This window comes from Hippocampus zosterae, chromosome 18 (assembly GCF_025434085.1).
Source record: "Hippocampus zosterae strain Florida chromosome 18, ASM2543408v3, whole genome shotgun sequence".
NCBI lineage: Eukaryota > Metazoa > Chordata > Actinopteri > Syngnathiformes > Syngnathidae > Hippocampus > Hippocampus zosterae.
This window is the reverse complement of record NC_067468.1, coordinates 3,096,966-3,121,875: the sequence shown is the minus strand read 5'-3', so window position 1 is coordinate 3,121,875 and position 24,910 is coordinate 3,096,966. Positions and strand designations below refer to the sequence as shown.

General features: G+C 46.1%; 1 protein-coding gene across 2 annotated transcripts in view; it reads right to left on the bottom strand.

Annotated features, from left to right (window-relative positions):
- The window catches only part of slc27a6 (solute carrier family 27 member 6), a 71,938-nt gene extending 53,439 nt beyond the window's left edge, over positions 1-18,499 (bottom strand). The window contains exons 1-2 of one of the 2 annotated variants that reach the window (XM_052050093.1): positions 17,876-18,499; positions 8,600-8,809 (exon numbers count right to left, since the gene is read on the bottom strand). In XM_052050093.1, the coding sequence (XP_051906053.1) occupies positions 8,600-8,809; positions 17,876-18,359 (694 nt within the window). In that variant the 5' untranslated portion in view covers positions 18,360-18,499. The remainder of the gene's footprint in view (positions 1-8,599; positions 8,810-17,875) is intronic. The other variant, XM_052050092.1, reaches the window with a different exon arrangement.
- Positions 18,500-24,910: the final 6,411 nt, after the last annotated feature.

Sequence of the window (24,910 nt, the reverse complement as noted above, 5' to 3'; positions counted from 1 at the left end):
TGCCCATTAGGTCGATCCTGATATACCGGTAGATCTAAGACAGGTCCCAAGTAGATCTGAGGAGTGTCGAGGAGAAAAAAAACAAAACAACCAGTTGTGTGTCTTTGTACATGTTAGTAATATATTTTTTGTGTTAATGTCCGCTGCACCCTAATCATCCTATCAGTCTTCCATCCATCCATCCATCCATCATCTACCGCTTATCCGGGGCCGGGTCGCGGGGGCAACAGCTTTAGCAGGGAAGCCCAGACTTCCCTCTCCCTAGCTACTTCTTCCAGCTCTCCCCGGGGGATCCCGAGTCGTTCCCAGGTAACCTGGGTGACATAGTCTCTCCAGCGTGTCCTGGGTCTTCCTCGGGGTCTCCTCCCGGTGGGACATGACCGGAACACCTCACCGGGTAGGCGCTCAAAAGGCATCCGAATCAGATGCCCAAGCCACCTCATCTGGCTCCTCTCGATGTGGAGGAGAAGCGGCTCGACTCTGAGCCCCTCCCGGATGACTGAGCTTTTCACCTTATCTCCATGGGAGAGCCCGGACACCCTGCGGAGAAAACTCATTTCAGCCGCTTGTATCCGGGATCTCGTTCTTTCGGTCACGACCCATAGCTCGTGACCATAGGTGAGGGTTGGGACGTAGATCGACCGGTAAATTGAGAGCTTCGCCCTTTGGCTCAGCTCCTTCTTCACCACGACAGACCGATACAACGTCCGCATCACAGCAGACGCTGCACCGATCCGCCTGTCGATCTCCCGCTCCCTCCTACCCCCACTCGTGAACAAGACCCCAAGATACTTGAACTCCTCCACTTGGGGTAAGATCTCCTCCCCGACCCGGACGGGGCACTCCACCCTTTTCCGACTGAGGACCATGGTTTCAGATTTGGAGGTGCTGATTTTCATCCCAACCGCTTCACACTCGGCTGCGAAACGCTCCAGTGAGAGTTGGAGAGCCCCGTTTGAAGGAGCCAACAGCACCACATCATCTGCAAAAAGTGGGATGTAATACTGAGGCCCCCAAAACGGACCCCCTCAACGCTTCGGCTGCGCCCAGAAATTCTGTCCATAAAGGTTGTGAACAGAATCGGCGACAAAGGGCGGCCTTGGCGGAGTCCTACCCCCACTGGAAACGATTCCGACTTACTGCCGGCAATGCGAACCAAACTCTGACATCGGTGGTATAGTGACCGAACAGCCCGTATCAGGGGGTTCGGTACCCCATACCCACGAAGCACCCCCCACAGAACTCCCCGAGGGACACGGTCAAACGCCTTCTCCAAGTCCACAAAACACATGTAGACTGGTTGGGCGAATTCCCACATACCCTCAAGGACCCTGCTAAGGGTGTAGAGCTGGTCCACTGTTCCACGGCCGGGACGAAAACCACACTGCTCCTCCTCAATCTGAGGCTCGACTTCCTGACGGACCCTCCTCTCCAGCACTCCTGAATAGACCTTACCGGGGAGGCTGAGGCGTGTGATCGCTCTGTAGTTGGAACACACCCTCCGGTCCCCCTTTTTAAAAAGAGGGACTACCACCCCGGTCTGCCAATCCAGAGGCACTCTCCCTGTTGACCATGCGATGTTGCAGAGGCGTGTCAACCAGGACAGCCCCACAACATCCAGAGCCTTGAGGAACTCCGGGCGGATCTCATCCACCCCTGGGGCCTTGCCACCGAGGAGCTTTTTAACCACATCGGTGACTTCAACCACAGAGATAGGAGAGCCCACCTCAGAGTCCCCAGGCTCTGCTTCCTCCAAGGAAGGCGTGTTGGTGGAGTTGAGGAGGTCTTCGAAGTACTCTGCCCACCGGTTCACAACGTCCCGAGTCGAAGTCAGCAGCGCCCCATCCCCACTGTACACAGTGTTAGTGGTGCACTGCTTCCCCCTCTTGAGACGTCGGATGGTGGACCAGAATTTCCTCGAAGCCGTCCGGAAGTCGGCTTCCATGGCCTCACCGAACTCTTCCCACGCTCGGGTTTTTGCCTCGGCGACCACCGAAGCCGCGGTCCGCTTGGCCAGTCGATACCCGTCAGCTGCCTCTGGGGTCCCACAGGCCATAAAGGCTCGATAGGACTCCTTCAGCTTGACGGCATCCCTTACTGCTGGTGTCCACCAGCGAGTACGGGGATTACCGCCACGACAGGCACCAACCACTTTACGGCCACAACTCAGATTGGCCGCCTCAACAATAGAGGCACGGAACATGGTCCACTTGGACTCAATGTCCCCCGTCTCCCCCGGAACCTGGGAAAAGCTCTGTCGGAGGTGGGAGTTGAAAGTACTTCTGACAGGGGATTCCGCCAGACGCTCCCAACAAACCCAAACTATACGTTTGGGTCTGCCAGGAGGACCGGCATCTTCCCCCACCATCGGAGCCTACTCACCACCAGGTGGTGATCAGTTGACAGCTCCGCCCCTCTGTTCACCCGAGTGTCCAGAACCTGCGGCCGCAAATCCGATGACACGACCACAAGGTCGATCATCGAACTACGGCCTAGGGTGTCCTGGTGCCAAGTGCACACGTGGACACCCTTATGTTTGAACAAGGTGTTCGTTATGGACAGTCCGTGACGAGCACAGAAGTCCAATAACAAAACACCACTCGAGTTCTGATCGGGGGGGCCGTTCCTCCCAATCACGCCCCTCCAGGTCTCACTGTCTTTGCCCACGTGAGCATTGAAGTCCCCCAGTAGAACAAGGGAGTCCCCAGCAGGAGTACTCTCCAGCACACCCTCCAAGGACTCCAAAAAGGGTGGGTATGCTGAGCTGCTGTTTGGTGCATATGCACAAACAACAGTCAGGACCCGTCCCCGCACCCGCAGGCGGAGGGATGCAACCCTCTCGTCCACCGGTGTGAACCCCAATGTACAGGCACTGAGCCGGGGGGCAATAAGTATGCCCACACCTGCTCTGCGCCTCTCACCGTGAGCAACTCCAGAGTGAAAGAGAGTCCAACCCCTCTCGAGAGAACTGGTACCAGAACCCAGGCTGTGTGTGGAGGCAAGTCCGACTATATCCAGTAGGAAATTCTCTGCCTCACACACCAGCTCGGGCTCCTTCCCTGCCAGAGAGGTGACATTCCATGTCCCAAGAGCTAGCTTCTGCAGCCGCGGATCGGACCGCCAGGGTCCCCGCCTTTGGCTGCCGCCCAGCTCACATTGCACCCGACCCCTTTGGCCCCTCTCATGGGTGGTGAGCCCATGGGAAGGGGGACCCACGTTGCCTCTTCGGGCTGTGCCCGGCCGGGCCCCATGGGTGTAAGCCCGGCCACCAGGCGCCTGCCAACGAGCCCCACCTCCAGGCCTGGCTCCAGAGGGGGGCCCCGGTCACCCGCGTCCAGGCAAGGGAAACCTAGATCCATTTATTTTTATCATCATTGGGGTCTTTTGAGCCGTGCTTTGTCTGGCCCCTCACCTAGAACCTGTTTGCCATGGGTGATCCTGCCAGGGGCATAACGCCCCAGACAACTTAGCTTCTAGGATCATTGGGACACACAAACCCCTCCACCACGGTAAGGTGACGACTCACGGAGGGGCCTATCAGTCTTATTTTCACAAAAAAATGTTTTAAAGATAAAATAAAGCAGGTAAATCTTGAATTTACGATGGCACGTAATTACGTCACCGGAAGTTGTTCGCGCCAGTAGTGATAGATCCTGGGAGGTTAGTTGATTGAAAAGTAGATCTTCGGTCCAAAAAGTGTGGGCACCCCTGATTTAGAGTGTTCAATCAGCCTGCCATGCATGTTTTTGGAATGTGGGAGGAAACCGGAGCACCCAGAGAAAACCCACACAGGCCCGGGGAGAACATACAAACTCCACACAGGGAGGCCAGAGCTGGAATCGAACCAGGTACCTCTACACTGTGAAGCCGACGTGCTAACCACTGGACTACCGGGCCACCTATCAGGATACATGGAAACATGAATTTTGTGAACTGTTCAACCCCTAAAAAATTGAAGTACAGTATATATCCAGTAACAGAATGCGTGTATCTGTATCGGATCATTCAATACGGGAGTTACGTTTGGTACCCGCTGTTTCAAACAATTCTTTCTCTCTCCGTCTCTCTCTTTCCCTTTTTTTTTTATTCTGCATCGCGAGACCGACTTTGGACACCCCTGTGTTACAGCATCTCCTAAATCAACCTGGAGGAGTGGCCAAGAACATTAAATTTGTATTAATATTGAGGATAAGCGATTCAGAAAATGGATGCAAATGTCGATGTCGTGAGTGTATTAAATGCATACTATATTGCAAATGTTTTCACAGTACAGTTATGAGTTTTAATCTTGACTTATTCCAATTGATATCTACCACACTAAAAGGCCCACTGTATTATGAGGCGCACCTTCAATGAATGGCTATTTTGTAGAACTGTCAAACGATTAAAATATTTGATCTAATTAAAAATGCAACTGTTATAATTAACTCAAATGAACAAAAAAATTAATCGTGATTACTCACACATTTTTTATCGTTTCTGAATTTCCTTTTACATTTTTTGTCCTATTTTCCCCATTTTAATGCTCTCATCAACTTGGATTCATGAATCAGTTTTCTATGTGCCAAATGCAAATATTTACTGAAATAAAATTTTCAATTTTCAATTTTACATGAACATTTTTCACTTGGTGCAGTTGTTCACACATAATCTCTCGCACAATATTACTGTACATCAACAACAGTGAAAAAAAATATTTTGTCACACAACAGCTGCTTTAACAGCTTTTTTTATGAAATCAAAACAGAGCAATATAACATTATAAAGTGCACATCTAAGGTAAACTAGTACTCAGCCTATAGTGGATTTAAACCATGGTTGCATACTTCGTTTTTCTCAAGTTTGCTTTGAACACAGCAGTCTGTTTCTGTATGTTTGTTGGAGAATAACAATACAATACAATACAATACATGCTGATTTATATAGCGCTTTCACAACAGCGGCAGCTGTAACAAAGCGCTTTACAAAACAGTTAACATAAAGTAAAATAATAAACACATAACATAAAACACGGACAGTCATGCAGTTCTAACCACTTTTCCATCACACGCTTTGTTGTTTGAAGCAGTTTGAGATGAAAGAGGAGAGAATCAAAGTGTCCTTTAACCAGTGGATCAGAGACGTCATGCTCAAAATGTGCACACGTCGGCTACAAGCTAAGTTTCAAAGTCAACAAGAAGCTGTAGCATCCATTGACGAAAAAAGAGATTGGTTCACTTCTCCTGTCCCATGGAAATCCATTTCAATTCCAAGCGGCGACTCACGGTTCCAAATACGCATCGGCGCTCTTCGCCAACGCTCCTCTCTCCTCATCCTCAACTTCAGCGGCCATCCATCCAGCCGCACCAACGGCAACTGTCCAACAGCGCTGACATAGCCACTGAACAAATCGGGGTTGTGAAAAATGCTGCCCATTACTGGCGCAAAAAACACAAGCGCCCCAGGTCTGTCCAGCACCGACAGTCAATGGCGCCGACATTCCTCCCAATCAAAATCTGTGCTGGTACAGGCGTGCTGCCGAGAAGGCGCAACCACCAAGCACAGATACTGCTCCTTTGACGAATGTCGTGGCCAAAAGCGCTGAAAACAGTCCATATCAGGTCTACACAATGAAATAACAAACAACATGTGACAAAACAAAAGACAAAAACAGCAAAAAAGAACAAAAAAGCAAGGCTCTTGAAGAGCACTTGCCGAAGGCTGCCTACTCGGCGCCATCTTGGGGAAAAAAAAAATAACGAGACACCGGACACCAGTGTTCGTTATGTGCCGCTGTATTAAAACTGCCGGCCGTACAAACAAGCGCACGCACTTCCCCCGTGCTGCTGGGGCAAACCATTCTGAAAGAGGGGGGTTTCACTCCCCCTAACACAGTCAGGCTATGTTGATTGTGTTGGTCCTTCTTGTGCGGAAGTCTCTCTACGGTTTTGTGTAGACCTCATTTTGGATGACTACACTTGGTTCGATGACAACACTGGAGACGTTTTATTTTCGCTAGGTCGCTACCACAGCAGCGCACTGTCACTGTCAGACGAACACAGAGAAGCTCCACCCGCTCTATTTATATGGACACGTAACGCTGTAACCTTCCACACAAAATAGTTCCAAACAAGTAACAATTTTGTCAGTGGCATACATCGTATACCTGTATGATACACAAAGAGAGAAGAACAGGTAACTTTGGTCTTGTCAGTGGAGCAATCGGGCAACTTTTTAAAAGTAAACTTTCCATTCATAGACTCTAAGTATACGTTTTGGGTGTCTCGCGCTGCCGTGGCTGGCATAACAGACATGGGCGTGGACTTCTGCAGCGCGCTTGTTGTTTTGTTTCTGGTGTATTTATAGAGCAACGTAACATATTTTGTGACATGTGCCGGGTTCATCTTGCGAGAAAAAATGTAATCCCGTTAAAATTCATTTAAATTAATGCCAATAAAAAAGCGCTAAACTGACAGCTCTACTATTTTGTAATTTTTTTCATACATTGGGCACATCACATTATAAGGCACAATCTAAAATACCTCCACTAGATGGTGCTACGCTCCTTCCGTTCAACTCGAGAGGCCTTCATGACCGCCTCTGAAAAACGTAAATTAACTATTACTGTACTTAAATGAGACTACGAAAATTGAACATAGTGCATCGAAACAGAAAATCAAGCAAGGAAATCACAAAATAAATTCTGTAGGGGGAATATAGAATTTATTTTGTGATTTCCTTGCTTGATTTTCTTTGTCGTTACAATTAAGTAATTATTCATTTACATTTTTCGGATGCGGCCATGAACGCCTCTCAAGTGGAATGGAAGAAGAAAAGGCACGAAGACGGTGTTAAGGAATTATTCCGCTAAAAGTAGTAGTAGAACTTTGTTGATGAGTTTCATCTTGCTATTAGAACTATTGACACTAGTCTCTGTTCTGAACTTCTGCTTGTACTCAAAACAAGGAGTGTAGGGTGAAATTGGGGCCCTGATTCCCCTTGAGTGATTAACAGCACCTGGCTATCTTCTTTCCGCCTCCCACTTCGTAAAAGTCCCTGAAGGCTGCCAAGTGCCTTCGAGGAGTAAACCTAGTCTCAAGGTCTGTGAACCAGCAGATATGGTCTGCACTTTGTCAAAATGCCAACATTGAACTTTGCTTGACTTTCTTTGTTTCAGGTTTTTACATACGGGGAAGGACTGCCCGCCCCTACTTAACATAATTAACATACTATGCCTATATGTACGTGTGACTGTAGTTGCTCGGGGCTTCCTGATGAAATCTGAGACTCACAGGAGCCCGAATCGATTCGTGTTGCGTTGCGATAAACTGAAGAAAAGACTACGTGGTGTTGGGTCTTCTTCCACCTTATAGAGAGATAAAAGAATCTGTAACCAAGGAAGGGCCAAGAGCAAATTGACAGCTCCCATTCCTCAACAACGGACAAAGACGTACCTGCATTTGTCTAGACTGTTTTTAAAAAAACAACACCACAGCTCTCCTTTTTTCAGAGCCGCAACAAAATACTTATTTAATAATAAAGCAGCGACACAGTTCACTGAACAACAGCAAGTTATAACATTGTAAGCATGTCTCCAGCAAGGAGCCATCTTGGGGTCAACATATTACCGTAATGACCATACACAAGATGCACCGGATTTTAAGGCGCTCGGCGAGCTGTTAAGAAAATGGAAGACTTTTTGGTGCGCCCTATAGTGCGGAAAATTCGATACATTTGTGCAAAATATGTAGGTTACTTAACTTCTGTTTACATTTAATATTAATTAATCATTTCATATAGGTCGTTTAATGCCATTTCAAAATATAGTGATAAAATAGCATTCAGAGTGTGCTGTATATTTTTTTTCATATGAGACAGAATAGTAGAAGGCACCAATGACCTTTTTTGCCAGGGGTGATCCTGCCCGGGGCATAAAGCCCCAGACAACTTAGCTCCTAAGATCATCGGGACACACAAACCCCTGCACCACAGTGACGGCTCACAGAGGGCGGCAAACAGTTTAAAAGATTCAAAAATGATCTGGTTGGATGCTAGCAGGAACAAAAGTGTTCAGCAAACCAGATGCAAACATGGGCTTCTCACAAATTCACTTGGCAAACCAATCAGCCAGACTGACTCCTTTTCATAACACCCTTCGAATGATCCCACTTCACTCACCTCCCTTTCAGCTTCAACTCTGCACCGGAGCACTTTCGGTGAACAATGTGGGAAGTCATCGAGGGAGTTGAACGTGTACTCACATTTGTGTATCATAATGTGCTGTTATGAAGACAGAACTAAGAGGCGCATGATGCCCGACTCCATAACACCCTGCAAAGGCTTCAAAAAGCAGGTATAACTCTGAATGTGGAAAAATAGGACCTGTCGCAGACCGGAGTGACTTTCCTTGGTCACATCATTACAGATACTAGTAAGTCCCAACCCAAAGGAAACAGAATCCAACACAGAGATGAAAAAGCTGACAAATGTGGTGGAGCTAAGACGTTTTCTTCTGTGAGTGATTTCCCGATCTCCTGATCTGCAAATTTTTTTTTTCAGACAATACCAATCAGCTCAAAAATTAGGTGATGTACCCCAGAACATAGCAGGAGATACTCACCAGTAGTTCCAGAGGTGAAAATGAAGAGGGTAGGGGATTTGAGAGAGGTGGTCGCACGTAAAATTGCCGGCAGAGGTTTATCAGTGGCAGCCTCTATGTGATCCAATATGGATTCCATCTTTGTGTCCCCACAATGCCTCTTCATTGCCCACACTTGAAGGTTGTCCTCCAGCAGGTTGCTTACGATACCACCAACACACTCTACTAAATCTGAGAGAAGGAAACAATCATGTCACAATTTAGAAAAAGATGAGTACAGTTGTGGTTCAAGAATATATTCGTTCTGTGAACTGAAGCAATTTTCAATGAATATGAATTGTAATGGAATTAATCCAAGTCACTTCTACAAAGGCTAGCAGGGGCACCCGGCAAGGATCCAGGACATAGGTCACTTTCTTGGGAGCCATATTTAGGGCTAATTAACAGGAAAAAAAATAAAAATAACAGAGCACCAGAGTGTTCCGCAAAGATTCTGTGATTGATCACGGACTCTACCAGCATTCCTATCGGTAATACAAAAAAAAGAAAAAACTAAATCGTAAACCCATTTTTCAATGAACAGAGGTGCTCAAAAACCAAACTACGGTACTTCATGTTTGCCTTTCTGTACTTTAGTTTCAGCCTTCTTTGAAATACCGATCCTGTTCCTGCACGGAAGTCAGACAAGTAAACTTCTACATCATCGGTGCCTCTTACATTGAAATATGCATGTGAGAGCAAAGAAAAATTGGTAGAGTATTTAAGATTAACATATCCTTTATTTGTCCCGCAATGGGGAAATTACAATCAGAATTCAGAAAGGAAAACGCTGGGTAGGGAGAGGGAAAAAAAACACGCACAAACTATCCTCTTCTGAGAATAATTTAAGTCCAGGATAAAAAAAGACCCTAGCACATAAATAAGCATATGACAGTTACAACAAGTCACAAGACATAACATGTAATAAGAGGGAGGATGAATGGGAAGGGGGGTGACCGCTACGCAGCCGCCTAACCAGCTGCACGGATTCCCAAGTGCGCTCCGCAGGTCGAACCACGTCACGGGGGAAAAAGAATCGGAGCGATGAAGACGGTGATGACAAGGATGTGTATGGGCATGTGGTTGTCCAGTTGTGTATGTGCGTACGGGGGACGGCCGCCAACAATTTCAGACAGCCTTGAGTCCGTGGTCTGTATCTCTTCAGTGGCGCCGATCAGCCTGAATCAGAAAACTCTTTCCGCAGCGCGGATTCCAACATCTCCATGTTGTTGTCGATTGTGCGGAGTCGCTCCAAATCCGCAACAATATTGCGGTTGAGCTCAGTCACCTCTTGAGTCTGAGTGTTGGACATTCGCGCCAAGCCATCCAGAATGACCGGCAGCTTCTTCACTTCCAATAGAGCCGCTCCCTTCAGTTGAATTTTGCGATAGAACAGAAAGCTATCAACACCAAACAGCAGCATACCTGTTATCAAAAGGCCAATAATGTAGATGTATTTCACATCCTCCACGGACAGTACTGCCAGGCACACCGGTCTCCACTTTCTCCATGGATCCAGGGCGTATCCGGCAGCAAGTGTCCCCGGAGGGCAAGCAGGCTCCCCACTGCCTGCTCTTTTCGTCGCTAAAATTTTGTCGATTACATCGAGAGACCAGCCAACTAATTCCATGGTTAGTTCTTCAGATGAAAAATACGGTAGGAGGCTAGGAAAAAAGTTAGACAAAGACAGCACAAAGACTAAGTGGCGAGCAAGGAAAGGGTGGGGTGAGGGCAGGAGCAGTGCAAAAAAGTGTCCGCCTTCATCGAGAGCTAAGCAGAAGACATAACGAATATTAGTTAAAATACTTAATTTTACAAAGTAGAATATTCATTACATACTTTAGCCTAGGTACAATTTTGAACGGTTAGCTTTACAGTTTAAGATTGTATCAATCATTAATACAGTATTTTGCATCAAAGAGTGTGACCACCTTTGGACCTGGAACCTTTTTAAAGTAATGTGCTTGATTGTTTAGCGCAACAACCCTGTGTGAAAAAGCAATTGTCTCTGAAACTTAATACTGTAACTTGTTGGACCACCCACAGCAGCATCAACTGAAATCAAGTGCATCTCTCAATGTGGGCAATTTGAGAGTAGAATAGATTCCACCCCCCCTCAAAGGGACTGGTACTTCCCACAATGCAGCCAATGTCCTTGGCACCACCAACATATGATGAGAAGTGGCGCTCCGATGCCGATCACCAAAAACTGATCGCCTGCAGCTGGTATTTTACAGCCGACAACTCACATTGTATGTGTCTGGGACAGGGAAAGGTTGTTATATAATTTTGTCATAAGTCACTTGAGACATGCATTGTCTGGCTGCTGACTTCGACTCGGGACGTTGTGAAACGGTGGGCAGAGTTCTTGGAAGACCTCAACTCCACCAACAAGTCTTCTTTGGAGGAAGCAGAGTCTGAGGACCCTGAGGTGGGCTCTCCTATCTCTGTGGTTGAAGTCACCGATGTGGTTAAAAAGCTCCTCGGTGGCAAGTGGATGAGATCCGCCCGGAGTTCCTCAAGGCTCTGGATGTTGAGGGGCTGTCCTGGTTGACACGCCTCTGCAACATCGCGTGGTCAACGGGGACAGTGCCTCTGGATTGGCAGAGCAGGGTGGTAGTCCCTCTTTTTTAAAAGTGGGACCGGAGGGTGTGTTCCAACTACAGAGGGATCACACTCCTCAGCCTCCCTGGTAAGGTCTATTCAGGCGTCCTGGAGAGGAGGGTCCGTCAGGAAGTCGAGCCTCAGATTGAGGAGGAGCAGTGTGGTTTTCGTCCCGGCCGTGGAACAGTGGACCAGCTCTACACCCTTAGCAGGGTCCTCGAGGGTATGTGGGAATTCGCCCAACCAGTCTACATGTGTTTTGTGGACTTGGAGAAGGCGTTTGACAGTGTCGCTCTGGGAGTTCTGTGGGGGGTGCTTCGTTGGTATGGGGTGCCGAACCCCCTGATACGGGCTGTTCGGTCACTATACCACCGATGTCAAAGTTTGGTTCGCATTGCCGGCAGTAAGTCGGAATCGTTTCCGGTGAGGGTAGGACTCCGCCAAGGCTGCCCTTTGTCGCCGATTTTGTTCATAACCTTTATGGACAGAATTTCTAGGCGCAACCGAAGCGTTGAGGGGGTCCGTTTTGGTGGCCTCAGTATTGCATCCCTGCTTTTTGCAGATGATGTGGTGCTTTTGGCTCCTTCAAACAAGGCTCTCCAACTCTCACTGGAGCGTTTCACAGCAGAGTGTGAAGCGGTTGGGATGAAAATCAGCACCTCCAAATCTGAAACCCTGGTCCTCAGTCCGAACAGGGTGGGGTGCACCCTCCGGGTCCGGGGGGAGATCTTGCCCCAACTGGAGGAGTTTAAGTATCTTGGGGTCTTGTTCGCGAGTGAGGGCAGAGGGAGCGAGAGATCGACAGGCGGAGCGGTGCAGCGTCTGCTGTGATGTGGACGTTGTATCGGTCTGTCGTGGTGAAGAAAAGAGCTGAGCCAAAGGGCGAAGCTCTGAATTTACCGGTCAATCTACGTTCCAACCCTCATCTATGGTCACGAGCTATGGGTCGTGACCGAAAGAACAAGATCCCGGATACGAGCAGCCGAAATGAGTTTTCTCCACAGGGTGTCGGCTCTCCCTTAGAGATAAGGTGAGAAGCTCGGTCATCCGGGAGGGGCTCAGAGTCGAGCCGCTTCTCCTCCACATTGAGAGGAGCCAGATGAGGTGGCTTGGGCATCTGATTCGGATGCCTCCTGAACGCCTACCTGGTGAGGTGTTCCGGGAATATCCCACCAGGAGGAGACCCCGAGGAAGACCCAGGACACGCTGGAGCGACTATGTCACCCAGCTGGCCTGGGAACGCCTCGGGATCCCCCGGGGAGAGCTGGAAGAAGTAGCTAGGGAGAGGGAAGTCTGGGCTTCCCTGCTAAAGCTGTTGCCCCCGCGACCCAGTCCCGGATAAGCAGTAGAAGATGGATGGATGGGTGGATGGGTGGATGGATGGATTGTCTGGCCCCCTACTAAGGAGCTGTTCGCCCTGGGTGGCCAAGAGCTAGGGCGGCTGTGGCTCATTTGGTAGAGAGATAATGCAATCATGAAGGGTCACCAGTTCGAATCGCGGCTCTGACAGACGTTGACACCAGACAGTCAACGTGTTCTTGGGCAAGACATAGTTTACTCCCAAGTAGGCCTCGCCACAGCATGGTACACGGTGTACGAATGTGTGCTTAAACAGGTAAATGTGAGGCTTCTCAAAGTTATTTAAATATCAGATGGTGTAGATCAGGGATGCCTCAACTTTGTTGACCTAAGTTCTACTTTTCGATCAACCAACCTCCTGCGATCGACCCCTTCCTGCGCATGTGCGTATACGCTGGCAAAGGTTTACATGCATGCCATGATGAGCAACTGCCAAAGATGAACGAAACAGAGAAAATTAAAGCAGACACAAGAGCTGATGAGATTGTGAAAAGGATTTCCTGCCTACCTTTGTGTGAGGCCTGACGCAGATGCATACGACGCAATTGCAATTGCAGCCCGTGAACCATCGTAGCTCATAAGTACCGTTTTAAAATGCTTCTCTCGGCCCTCCAGATTGCCATTCTTTGCGAGTGCCATCGGTGAATTGTACCTGAAACGAACTTTGACTGATTGGAAGCTACAATTGCAGACTGCTGAATGCTAACAATTTCCGGTGACGCAGGTGACAGTGACGTTAAAGGTGACCTGCTTTATTTTATTTTTTAAATACTTTTTTGTCAAAGTGAGACTGGGATGGTTAGGGTGCAATGTGCATTAACAAATAAAGTATATTACTAACATGAATAAAGATTCAAAAACGTTTTTTTCCATCTACACCCTTCGCGATCAACTTGGGAATAGTCCGCAAGCTACCGGTCGATCGCGATCGACGTAATGGTCACCCCTGGTGTAGATAAAGCGCTATATACGGTAAGTGCAGTCCATTTCAAATGAAGCCCCCGACAACGTAGTTCCTAGGATCATAGGGGCACACAAACCGATCTACCATGATCCGCAAGTGTCTTCTGAGACACCAAGTCAGTCAAGAAAAACTGGATATTTCACCTTTGGCTTAGAATCATAATTTAAGTTGAAGTTTTCTTTCATCTCAGATAAGAGTGCTAAAAGCTTTATGTGATTTTTGCCATCCTTTCAATCCCCAATTGTATCACAATTAAAGAAAATTGGTTGACAAATGCAACATGCACAGCCACAACTGATAGAGCTTGTGACACCAGATACCACAAGATGTGACTCTGAATACTTAAATACAAGTCTATAACAATGACGTCAACTATCACCATTGCAGTCCTGACATAATTGCTGTCCGGTAAACACACACACAATACTAAATTCAGTATTTGAACTTGTTTTTCATCCATTCTTAGAATACAAGTTTGGGAGTAGAGAAAAAAAATGACATTCCATACATTAAAAATCTGACATACATTTGAATATATTTGTATATTCCCCATCAGTCGTTGCATTTGAAAAACAGACACAACATTCCAATCATTGTAATGACAGACAAGACCTAATGACCTATACATGGCACAGTTACTGAATGATTCTAGCTATTCCAATGTGCCTGCCTTTGCAAGAGGGTTGAGAGGACAGCATTCTTAACCAACATCATGCTTGTTTAGTTGAGCAATGATTTTCCTGTCACATGGTTGCACCATGGTAATTCTTATTAACTGAACGACCTGGAACACTTCCAGTTAACCCAGGACAGAAGAAGACTGTTTCAATATAACGTTCAGCATAGTTTGGGCTTGAACGAAACATGCAAATTAAGTTTTGAACAGTTGCTTGTGATCGCAATGTTGATTAGGGAAAAGCAAGACCACAAAAAAACAGAAACTGGTGTCTCAGACAATATCAGCACTCTACCTTTTGCATATTGCATCCAGTTTCTATTATTGCTGCCAGTGTTGTTTTGCAGAAATTTGTTGTCGAGAGACTGATTGCCCATGACGCAAAAAGGGCAAATGCTAAGGTTGCTGTGGCCTCCAGAGGGCGCCACATATCCAACACACATATGTGTGTTGGAGGGGGCATAAAATGTAAAGGAATGCCCAATTAACCCTTGGGTCCTAGGCATTTTACAATTTTTGTAATTATGTATTTTTTGTTATACAAACATTCTTTTTTTTTTGTCAAACACTCAAAATGTTCAGAGGCATCTGTGCTATCCATACATATATAGTTTTTATTAGTTCCTTGGGACTTTTTATTCTTTATTTTTTGCAAAAGGAAAAGAAATTGTGTCTGGAGGTCCCAAACAAGCCCTACTAACAATCCCGACCGGACGGGTTCATGTAAAATGCATTGGTTTGAAGCCTACTGCAAAAAGGCAAACTCATTTGCGATTCTCTGGCGCCACCTAAAAGTTGCACAATTGGAATGACCTCAACCCAACAATGTGGCATGCATACGTCTGTCCAAGTGAAAACAAAGTGATTGACGTAGAAATCGCGTGAAATGCATGTTTACACATTAGGTTTACGATGCATTCTAAAATATGAATTATAATGGGTCTCAATGGTGCAAAATATGTAAATTGTGAAGATTACGGAATCAAAACCTTTTTTATTATTGCTGCAATGCCTGAGAATTATCAGCCGGTGACGTCATGAAATTTAGGCCATTTTAGAACCCCCCCATACGTTTCAGCTCTCTCGTGTTTTTCCGAATACCTTTGCCTTTGATTCAAAGACATAATTTTACATTTATCGCAAGCGGTGGACTACAAGGGTTAATATTACTGGACTACGAAGATAATATCAATTAAGGCCCCCCCTCCTCCAGCTCATCAGTAGTTGCATGTTCTTTTGTTTGAGGCCGGACACATTTATTGATGTGAACGCAGAGTTCACACATTAGTAAACATGTCAAAAGAACTGAAAATAATAATAATAAATTTCATTTATAAGCGCCTTTCAAGACAAGTAAATATTTCCAGAAAAAGGGGGAAAGAGGGCATTACAAAGAGGTAGATACAGGAATGAAATAAAGCATCACTTGTATTGTATCCATCATTGAACACAGTGTAAATCTGAGTAATTAACCCCAATATGCTATGCTTGTTAATAAATATGTGGTTTCTCCAGTTGAGTGGCAATCATTTGTAGAACTTAAAAACTACTCGCTTTGTATCGATGTTGGCCTGATCAACGCTGAGCTGAGGTCAAAAGTCATAGAAAGTCAAATAATCTTATCGTTGGTTGATTTTCAGAACTTTCACTAATCAAATTTTGTTTTACCCTCTGTGGTAATTTGATTTGAGAAAAGGACCTTGAAAGATGAGCAGAAATTTTACATGTTGGTACTTAAAGGCTTCTTATCAGGAAAGTTGTTTTTAAATCATAATATGAAATTATGTTAAATTCTAGTTGGTTGTGTATCGATTGCTTTTTTGATCAAATGTGCTCTTAATCAATGAACCTGTCATGGACGGAACTTGTCTATTCAGGAATTTGGGTTTCTGGGCCAACAGAGGGCGCGCTAGCTTCATAACACTCGGAGTTATCACCTGGCGGCAGGACTGTCATAACTATTGATACCTTCATTCACTGTGTGTGCATACAGTATATTATATATATGTATATATATTAGGGATGTGAATCTCAGCACTGAGGACGATTCGATACACATCACGATCCACTGCCAGCGATGCGATACTTAAACGATACGTGGAATTTTCTGGCGATACGATGCGATACGTTTCACCGTCGTCACGATGCGATACGATTTGATACACATTAAGTTCAAATCAATGCGATCCGATACGATACAATGCAATTTGTTGCGATATTGTGCAATTAAACATGATGCAAATAAGCAAAGAAAAAAAGCTTTTAAAAAGATGCAATTCAGTATGGTATTACAAAAAGGATACCACTTTATTCCTTATAAAGAGTAGAACTTGTAAAACAACTTATTTAAGCCCTTTCACAATTGGGTTTTGTGCAAAGAAAATGTAAACAATTTGGCACCTGAGACTCACAGCTGTTGCTATAGTGTAAACACAAACAGACTCTCACTGAGTGTCTTATATGAAATACTGTATTCATATATATATATATATATGAATCTATAGCGCAAGATGTCCACCCATCCAATGTAAGTGCAACTCTTTGCGCACTGTTCAGCGACACAGTAATCTCACTTCTCACTTTGTTGTACACATCGGGAATATGTTTGTAAGTGAACACAGACCTGTCTGGTATTGTATACCTGGGTTCCAAAACGTGCACGAGCTGTCTGAAACCCTCGTTGTCCACCACGCTAAGGCTGGAGGTCTTTGCATATGAAATAAGCAGTGGCCTTAGTTATAGCCATTGCGCGGTCACAGTGAGTTGCAAGGGGACTCCCAAAATAAGAGGCAATTTTTTTCTGATCCTGACCTGGTTTACCAAGAGTTTCTCCGGTGTCCGACGAGGAACTGGGCGGGGAAGCGGGAGGGAAACTTGTCGGTGATCTGGTGCCATCGGTTTAAGTGGGTCTGCATATTTGTGGTGCTGCCGTTGTATGGCTTCTTAGTGCGACATTCCTTGCAAATTACGGAGATTTTATCAAGCTTTCCGTCTTTCTTTTCGAAGCCGTAGTATTTCCAAACATAAGATTTGAATGTTGCGGCTGCATTAAATAGTAGTTAAATAGTAGTTTCCTTGCTGCTGCGTGCCCTAACTTCCATAATGTTTCGCTCGTTGTGTACTGGACTGTATGTGACGCACGGCTACCGTCCGTATTCAACACAAAACGCAAAGCAATGATGGTGCATTCATTGCGCCTAGGAAAGTCAGATATGTGACGTTTAACATGAATAAAACGGCGATTGAATCGGATTTTACCGATACCCATCAATGCATCGTGATGAATCGCGATTTCACCGATACCCATCAATGCATCGTGATGAATCGCGATTTCACCCGTCAATCGCGTCGTACCCAGTGAATGAGCCGATGTGTGTGTGTGTGCGTGTGTGCCTGTGTGTATATGTGTATATGTGTATATATATATACTGTATACACACACACACACTATGTAATGCCTCGTTTAAAGAAGTTTGAAATTCCACAATTCCTAAACAACATAACTCATTTCAACATTTAGCACAAGTCAGGGTGTCATGAATTTCCTTTAAACTACTTTTACCGTGACTGTTTAGTTTTGTTTTGGATTTAAACATATCCACGACAGCCACTTAAGTGACAAGTACTACGCACTGGTGTAAGAGGATGTATTTACCTGCACCAACTATTACTGCTTTGGCTCCACAGCAGGTGATGCAATGCAACAACGATCTCGACTTAATGTTTGTGTTCAGAAAAGCAACAGGGCAGCCGACCTTTGCCAATCCGAACCAAACGCAAACGAAGTCCGGCTCGTTGTTCATGAGCAGGGCAACGCAGTCGCCTTTGGTCACATTGAGTTTCTGGAGGAAAACATTTGCCAATCTGTTGCTGCGCTGCTCAATGTCTTTGTAGGTGTGGACGCTCCCTTCGTAGATAATAAAAGCCTTGTCGGGGTTGCGGTGCACCTGTTGAATGAACCTGTCCAGGACTGTACACACTCTCGAAGTCAGTCTGAAAAGCTCCAGTTTCATCCCATACCGAGTCAAACTAAAAAGAAAGAAGAAATCTTTCCAAAAGTAGGGAAAACAAAGGTTCTGCAAAACATGAGCAGAAATAATTCCCACGAGTATAACTGAGATCCAAGCAAAAGAGAGCATAATTTCTGCGGTGGATACGAAGTAAGGATGAGCGTAGTAGTCCACGACTAGTCCGGTACCACCTTCATGCTCAACGTGATAAACATCGACCGAGAGTGACGCACACTAAATAGCATCCGCGTTTCCTAACCCACGGATAGACACTAGCATACCTTCAAAATAAAAGCGAACCTGTCCCAGTGTCCCGTTCAGATGAATGAACAAGATTACTATCATTAAATACATTAAAAACACCAAAGCCGACGCATTTCCTGTTCCATCTTCGTCTCCGCCCAAAGCCTCCTGGGTAATGTAGTATTCGTACGAATGAAGCTCAAGTGACGGTTAAACTGTGTTCAGCATCACCGAGCAGTGATAGGCAACTGGATGCCTGCGGCCTTACCTTGACGAAAAAAAATAAAAGTATTTTAAATGTTTTCTAAACAACTCCCACGCCCCCAAAAAATATTGAACAAAAAAACCCACCAACAACAAGATTGATAAACCTTAAGCTAAGATAAAATAAGAAAACCTTTATTTGTCTCACAATGGATAACTTTGCAATTTACATCGTCAAAATTTGGAGGGAAGAAAGCAGAAAAACAATAATTATTTGCATGCTAAAATAAAAGTAGAAATGAACTGTATACAGGACAGGATGCAATATAAAATATATAAGCATATATGCAACTGAATATATGCTGCATAAGGTGGCTGTGGTATGTGGTATATAATGGGTGAGTCCAGGTTTTCAGGTGCGTCTATTCAGTAGGCCCGACAGCAGTCGGCAGGAACGAGCGGCGGTACTGTGCCTCTCCTCCGCCACAGAGTCATAGAAGGTCGAAAGCAGTGACGCTGAACTCCAAAAGACCTCAGTTTTCTGAGTAGAAAGAGGGCCGGCTCCGTCCCTTCCTGATCAGAGCGTCCGTGTTGGTATAATATATAAATATATATATTCCATATAAAGTATAAAGTTGAAATAAATGGGTAGGAGGAGGAATCCCGGAAAAAGCATGACAAATCCAACAATAACAAGCCATGGTTTACTCCCAAACTCAGGCAACTCAGGAAAGAGAAAGAGGCCGCATATAGAAGTGGAGATCGGGCACTGTACAAACATGCCCGAAACCAATTGACGAAGGAAATTAACATCGCAAAGAGAAGCTATGCAGAGAGGCTGAAAAACCAGTTCTCTGCTAATGACTCTGCATCTGTATGGAATGGCCTGAAAGCAATCACTAACTATAGAATGCCATCCCCCCAAACAGTGAACAATAAGGGTCTTGCTGATGAACTAAACATGTTTTTCTGTCGATTTGAAAAGGACATCCCCATTTCCCACTCACACCCACCTCTACCAGAAACCACTCTACCTACCCCCCCACCCTCTTTTTCTCCACTACAGATCCACGAACAGGACGTGAGACGGCTCTTCAAGCAGCAAAAGATCAAGAAAGCTCCGGGGCCCGACAAAGTGTCCCCCTCCTGCCTGAAAGTCTGCGCTGACCAGCTGGCTCCGGTCTTCACACAGATCTTCAACAGATCCCTGGAGCTGTGTGAGGTCCCATCCTGCTTCAAACAGTCTACCATCATCCCAGTTCCCAAGAAATCGGCAACATCGGAACTGAACGACTATAGGCCTGTCGCCCTGACGTCTGTGGTCATGAAGTCCTTTGAACGCCTTGTGCTGAACCACCTAAAGAACGTCACTGGACCCCTGCTGGACCCTCTCCAGTTTGCCTACCGGGCAAACAGGTCTGTGGAAGACGCAGTCAACATAGGTCTGCACTACATCCTCAAGCACCTCGACAGCACAGGGACCTACGCAAGGATTCTGTTTGTGGATTTCAGCTCTGCGTTCAACACCATCATCCCGGAACTCCTCACCCCCAAACTACTCCACCTCGGTGTGTCTCCTGCGATCTGCCAGTGGATCCTCAGCTTCCTGACGGGACGGACACAACAGGTGAGACTGGGAGCAACAACATCATCAATACGCACCACCAGCACTGGAGCCCCACAGGGATGTGTCCTCTCGCCACTGCTCTTCTCTCTCTACACAAACGATTGCACCTCAACAGATCCAGCTGTCAAACTCATATAGTTCGCAGACGACACCACGGTCATCGGTCTCATCAAAGACGGCGACGAGTCTGCGTACCGCCAACAAGTGGAGCAGCTGGAGCTCTGGTGCGGCCGACACAACCTCGGGCTGAACACGCTCAAGACTGTAGAGATGATCGTGGACTTCAGGAAACATTCTTCTCCTCAGTTGCCCCTCACACTATCCAACTGCCCTGTGTCAACCGTCGAGACCTTCAAGTTCCTGGGAATCACAGTCTCCCAGGACATGAAGTGGGAAGTCAACACCATCTCCATCCTGAAAAGGGCCCGGCAGCGAATGTACTTCCTGAGGCTGCTGAGGAAGCATGGCTTGCCACAGGAGGTGCTACGACAGTTCTACACGGCAGTCATCGAATCAATCCTGTGTTCTTCCATCACGGTTTGGTTTGGGGCCGCCACAAAAAAGGACAAAATCCGACTTCAACGGACAGTTAGGACGGCAGAAAAAATCGTTGGCATCGCCCTACCCACTCTTGAGGACTTGCACACTGCAAGAATCAAGACAAGGGCACGGAAAATCCTCCTGGATCCCCCGCACCCTGCCCACCACCTTTTTCAGCCACTCCCCTCAGGCAGACGCTACAGATCTATGCGTACCAAATCCAGTAGACACTTAAACAGCTTCTTCCCTCTAGCCATTAACTCCTTAAACAGTCACTGACATAGTCACTCTTCTTGCACCACAAAATGGTATTACAAAACTACTGGTATACTCTAAAATGGTTCAATGATTTTGTTGTTTACGATGATACTAGTGCAGCGTGTTATACCGGAGACAAATTCCTTGTGTGTTCTACATACTTGGCCAATAAAGATGATTCTGATTCTGATTCTGATATATATTTTTTCTTTCTCCAAGGAAAAAGCATTAAAACTGAAGTTTAGGAGTGCCGGAAAAAGTGGGCAGGGTTTCTGGGTGTTGTTACTTAGCTTTTGCTTTGCATCCTCGAGCTTTAGGTTGCACTTAGGGATATAGCGCTGAAGTGTATTTACTGACATTTGTTTTCTGAAGTGTTCCTGTGCCCATGTGGTGATATCCGTTACACATTGATGACGGTTTATGATGGAGTGCCGCCTGAGGGATCGAAGGTCAGGGGTATTCAATATTCAGTCTTGCCACTTATATGCAGCGATTTCTCCAGATTCTCTGAAACTTTTGATTATATTATGGACCATTGAAGATGAAATCCCTTGAAATTCCTTGTAATTGGCCATTGACACACCATCCATCCATCCATCTTCTACCGCTTATCCGGGGCCGAGTCGCAGGGGCAGCAGCTTTAGCGGGGAAGCCCAGACTTACCTCTCCCTCGCTACTTCTTCCAGCTCTCCCCGGGGGATCCCGAGCCGCTCCCTGGCCAGCTGGGTGACATAGTCTCTCCAGCGTGTCCTGGGTCGTCCCCGGGATCACCTGCCAGTGGGACATGCCCGGAACACCTCACCAGGGAAGCGTTCAGGAGGCATCCGAATCAGATGCCCAAGCCACCACATCTGGCTCCTCTCGATGTGGAGGAGAAGCGGCTCCACTCTGAGCCCCTCCCGGATGACCGTGCTTCTCACCTTATCTCTAAGGGAGAGCCCGGACACCCTGCAGAGAAAACTCATTTCGGCCGCTTGATCTCGTTCTTTCGGCCCATAGCTTGTGACCATAGATGAAGGTTGGAACGTAGATCGACCTGTAAATTGAGAGCTTCACCCTTTGGCTCAGCTCCTTCTTTACCACGACAGACCGATACAACGTCCGCATCACAGCAGACGCTGCACCGATCCGCCTGTCGCTGCCTCCTGTCCTCATTCGTGAACAAGACCCCAAGGTACTTAAACTCCTCCACTTGGGGCAAGATTTCCTCCCCGACGCAGAGGGGGCATTCCACCCTTTTCTGACTGAGGACCATTGTTTCAGATTTGAAGGTGCTGATTTTCATCCTAACCGCTTCACTCTCGGCTGGGAGACGCTCCAGTGAGAGTTGGAGAACCCTGCTTGAAGAAGCCAACACTATCACATCATCTACAAAAAGCAGAAATGCAATACTGAGGCCACCAAATCAGACCCCCTTAATCCTTCGGCTGTGCCTAGAAATTCTGTCCATAAAGGTTATGAACACAATCGGGGACAAAGGGTAGCCTTGGCGGAGTGCTACCCTCACTGGAAACGATTCCGACTTATTGCCGGCAATGCGAACCAAACTCTGACATCAGAATCAGAATCATCTTTATTGGCCAAGTATGTAGAACACACAAGGAATTTGTCTCCGGGATAACACACTGCACTAGTATCATCGTAAACAACAAAATCATTGAACCATTTTAGAGTATACCAGTAGTTTTGTAGTACCATTTTGTGGTGCAAGAAGAGTGACTATGTCAGTGACTGTTTAAGGAGTTAATGGCTAGAGGGAAGAAGCTGTTTAAGTGTCTACTGGATTTGGTGCGCATGCACCTGTAGCGTCTGCCTGAGGGGAGTGGCTGAAAAAGGTGGTGGGCAGGGTGCGGGGGATCGGTGGTATAGTGACCAAACAGCCCATATCAGGGTGTTCGTTACACCATACCCACGAAGCACCCCCGACAGAACTCCCCGAGGCCTTCTCCAAGTCCACAAAACACATGTAGACTGGTTGGGCGAATTCCCAAATACCATCGAGGACCCTGCTAAGGGTGTAGAGCTGGTCCACTGTTCCACGGCCGGGACGAAAACCACACTGCTCCTCCTCAATCTGAGGCTCGACTTCCTGACGGACCCTCCTCTCCAGGACGCCTGAATAGACCTTAGTAGGGAGGCTGAGGAGTGTGATCCCTCTGTAGTTGGAACACACCCTCCGGTCCCACTTTTAAAAAAGAGGGACTACCACCCTGGTCTGCCAATCCAGAGGCACTCTCCTGGCTGACCACACGATGTTGCAGAGGCGTGTCAACCAGGACAGCCCCACAACATCCAGAGCCTTGAGGAACTCCCGGCGGATCTCATCCACCCCTGGGGCCTTACCACCGAGGAGCTTTTTAACCATATCGGTGACTTCGACACACAGCATCCCAATTTCATTGGAATTGGGTGTGTATAGATACATATGCAAATTCCAATTTTCACTTCTAGTACTTTAATCACGTTATTTCATGGAGCAACAAAACCATCAATGTTGAATACAGTCAAAAACATAGGTGGTAAGTAATTTTTTATCAAGTCTTATTAATTATGTTGAATTACCACAAGTCAGTCCGTTGACTGTGCTTACTCTGTTGAGATGGACGCCATTAACTTGCATATCGACTGATTTTACATCAAGAATAACGAGGCTATTCTCCTTGATTTGGCATACATAATTGGATAACATTGTGATAATTGCTATGACCGAGCAGCAGGCATGCGATCCCAAAGGTTAATTTCTTTTTTTCAATGCAGCTTTTTGTTGAAGGAGTGGGACGCAAAGTCATTTGGAGTTCAATGAAGAAACTGGCTGAGATTGACTATTGCAAAAGCTAATTCAGCACTGACCACATGGCCAAATGCTTCAGGACAGCAATTTTCTGTGCTGTAACTTTTCATGAGCTTTTTACCTGCTTGGTGAAGTACCAGAAGCTGTAGATTAGAAATGTGGAGTGTGATACCCTAAGGAACATGCCTTTTTGCCATGTTAGAATAAAGTGTAATTGCACATAAACTACCGTATTGGCCCGAATATAAGACAGTCCTGATTATAAGACGACCCCCTCTTTTTCAAGACTCAAGTTTGAAAAAAAGACTTTTTGAACACCAAATTAATTTTTATCCAGATAATTACAGTACATCTGAAACAAATTATAATATATTTGAGAGAAAATGCATGATATTTTGCCTAATTCAAATCTTAATATCTGAACATTTAAATATGTAAACTACAGTGCAATCACATTCGTAAATGAATGACTTCTGTTTTTTAAAATGTAAATTACAGTACATCATAACTACTCCTCAGCTGCCGGTTAACCTGGCCGATCTTCGACCCACTCTTCTCCAGATTGTCGCTACGTTTCTCCATTTTCTGTTATCTCTTCTATTATTTTCTTCTATTTTCTTTTTTACCGCTATTTTTTATTTATCTTCTTCGTGACAGGGGTTCACTTTGGCCTGAGGAGTCAAGTTCAGCATTCTCTTCAATGATATCTGGCGTCATCTAGCGTCGTGAATGGGTATAATGGCTAGACCCCGAATATAAGACCGTCCCCGACGTTTTCAATCTTATTTCAATGCAAAAAAAACCCGTCTTATATTTAGGCCAATACGGTACGATAAGTGTCAGGGGCACTGTCCTTGTCATTGTCAGCAGGAGTACTGGACCGATATTAGCTGGAATGCAAGGGTTGCCAACATGGTGCCCACGGGCACTAGGTAGGCCCCAAGGACCATGTGAGCATGCCTGTTCTGAAAGTAATTCACCAGTGATGGGACATTGTGATTTTTTTGTTTTTAGGAA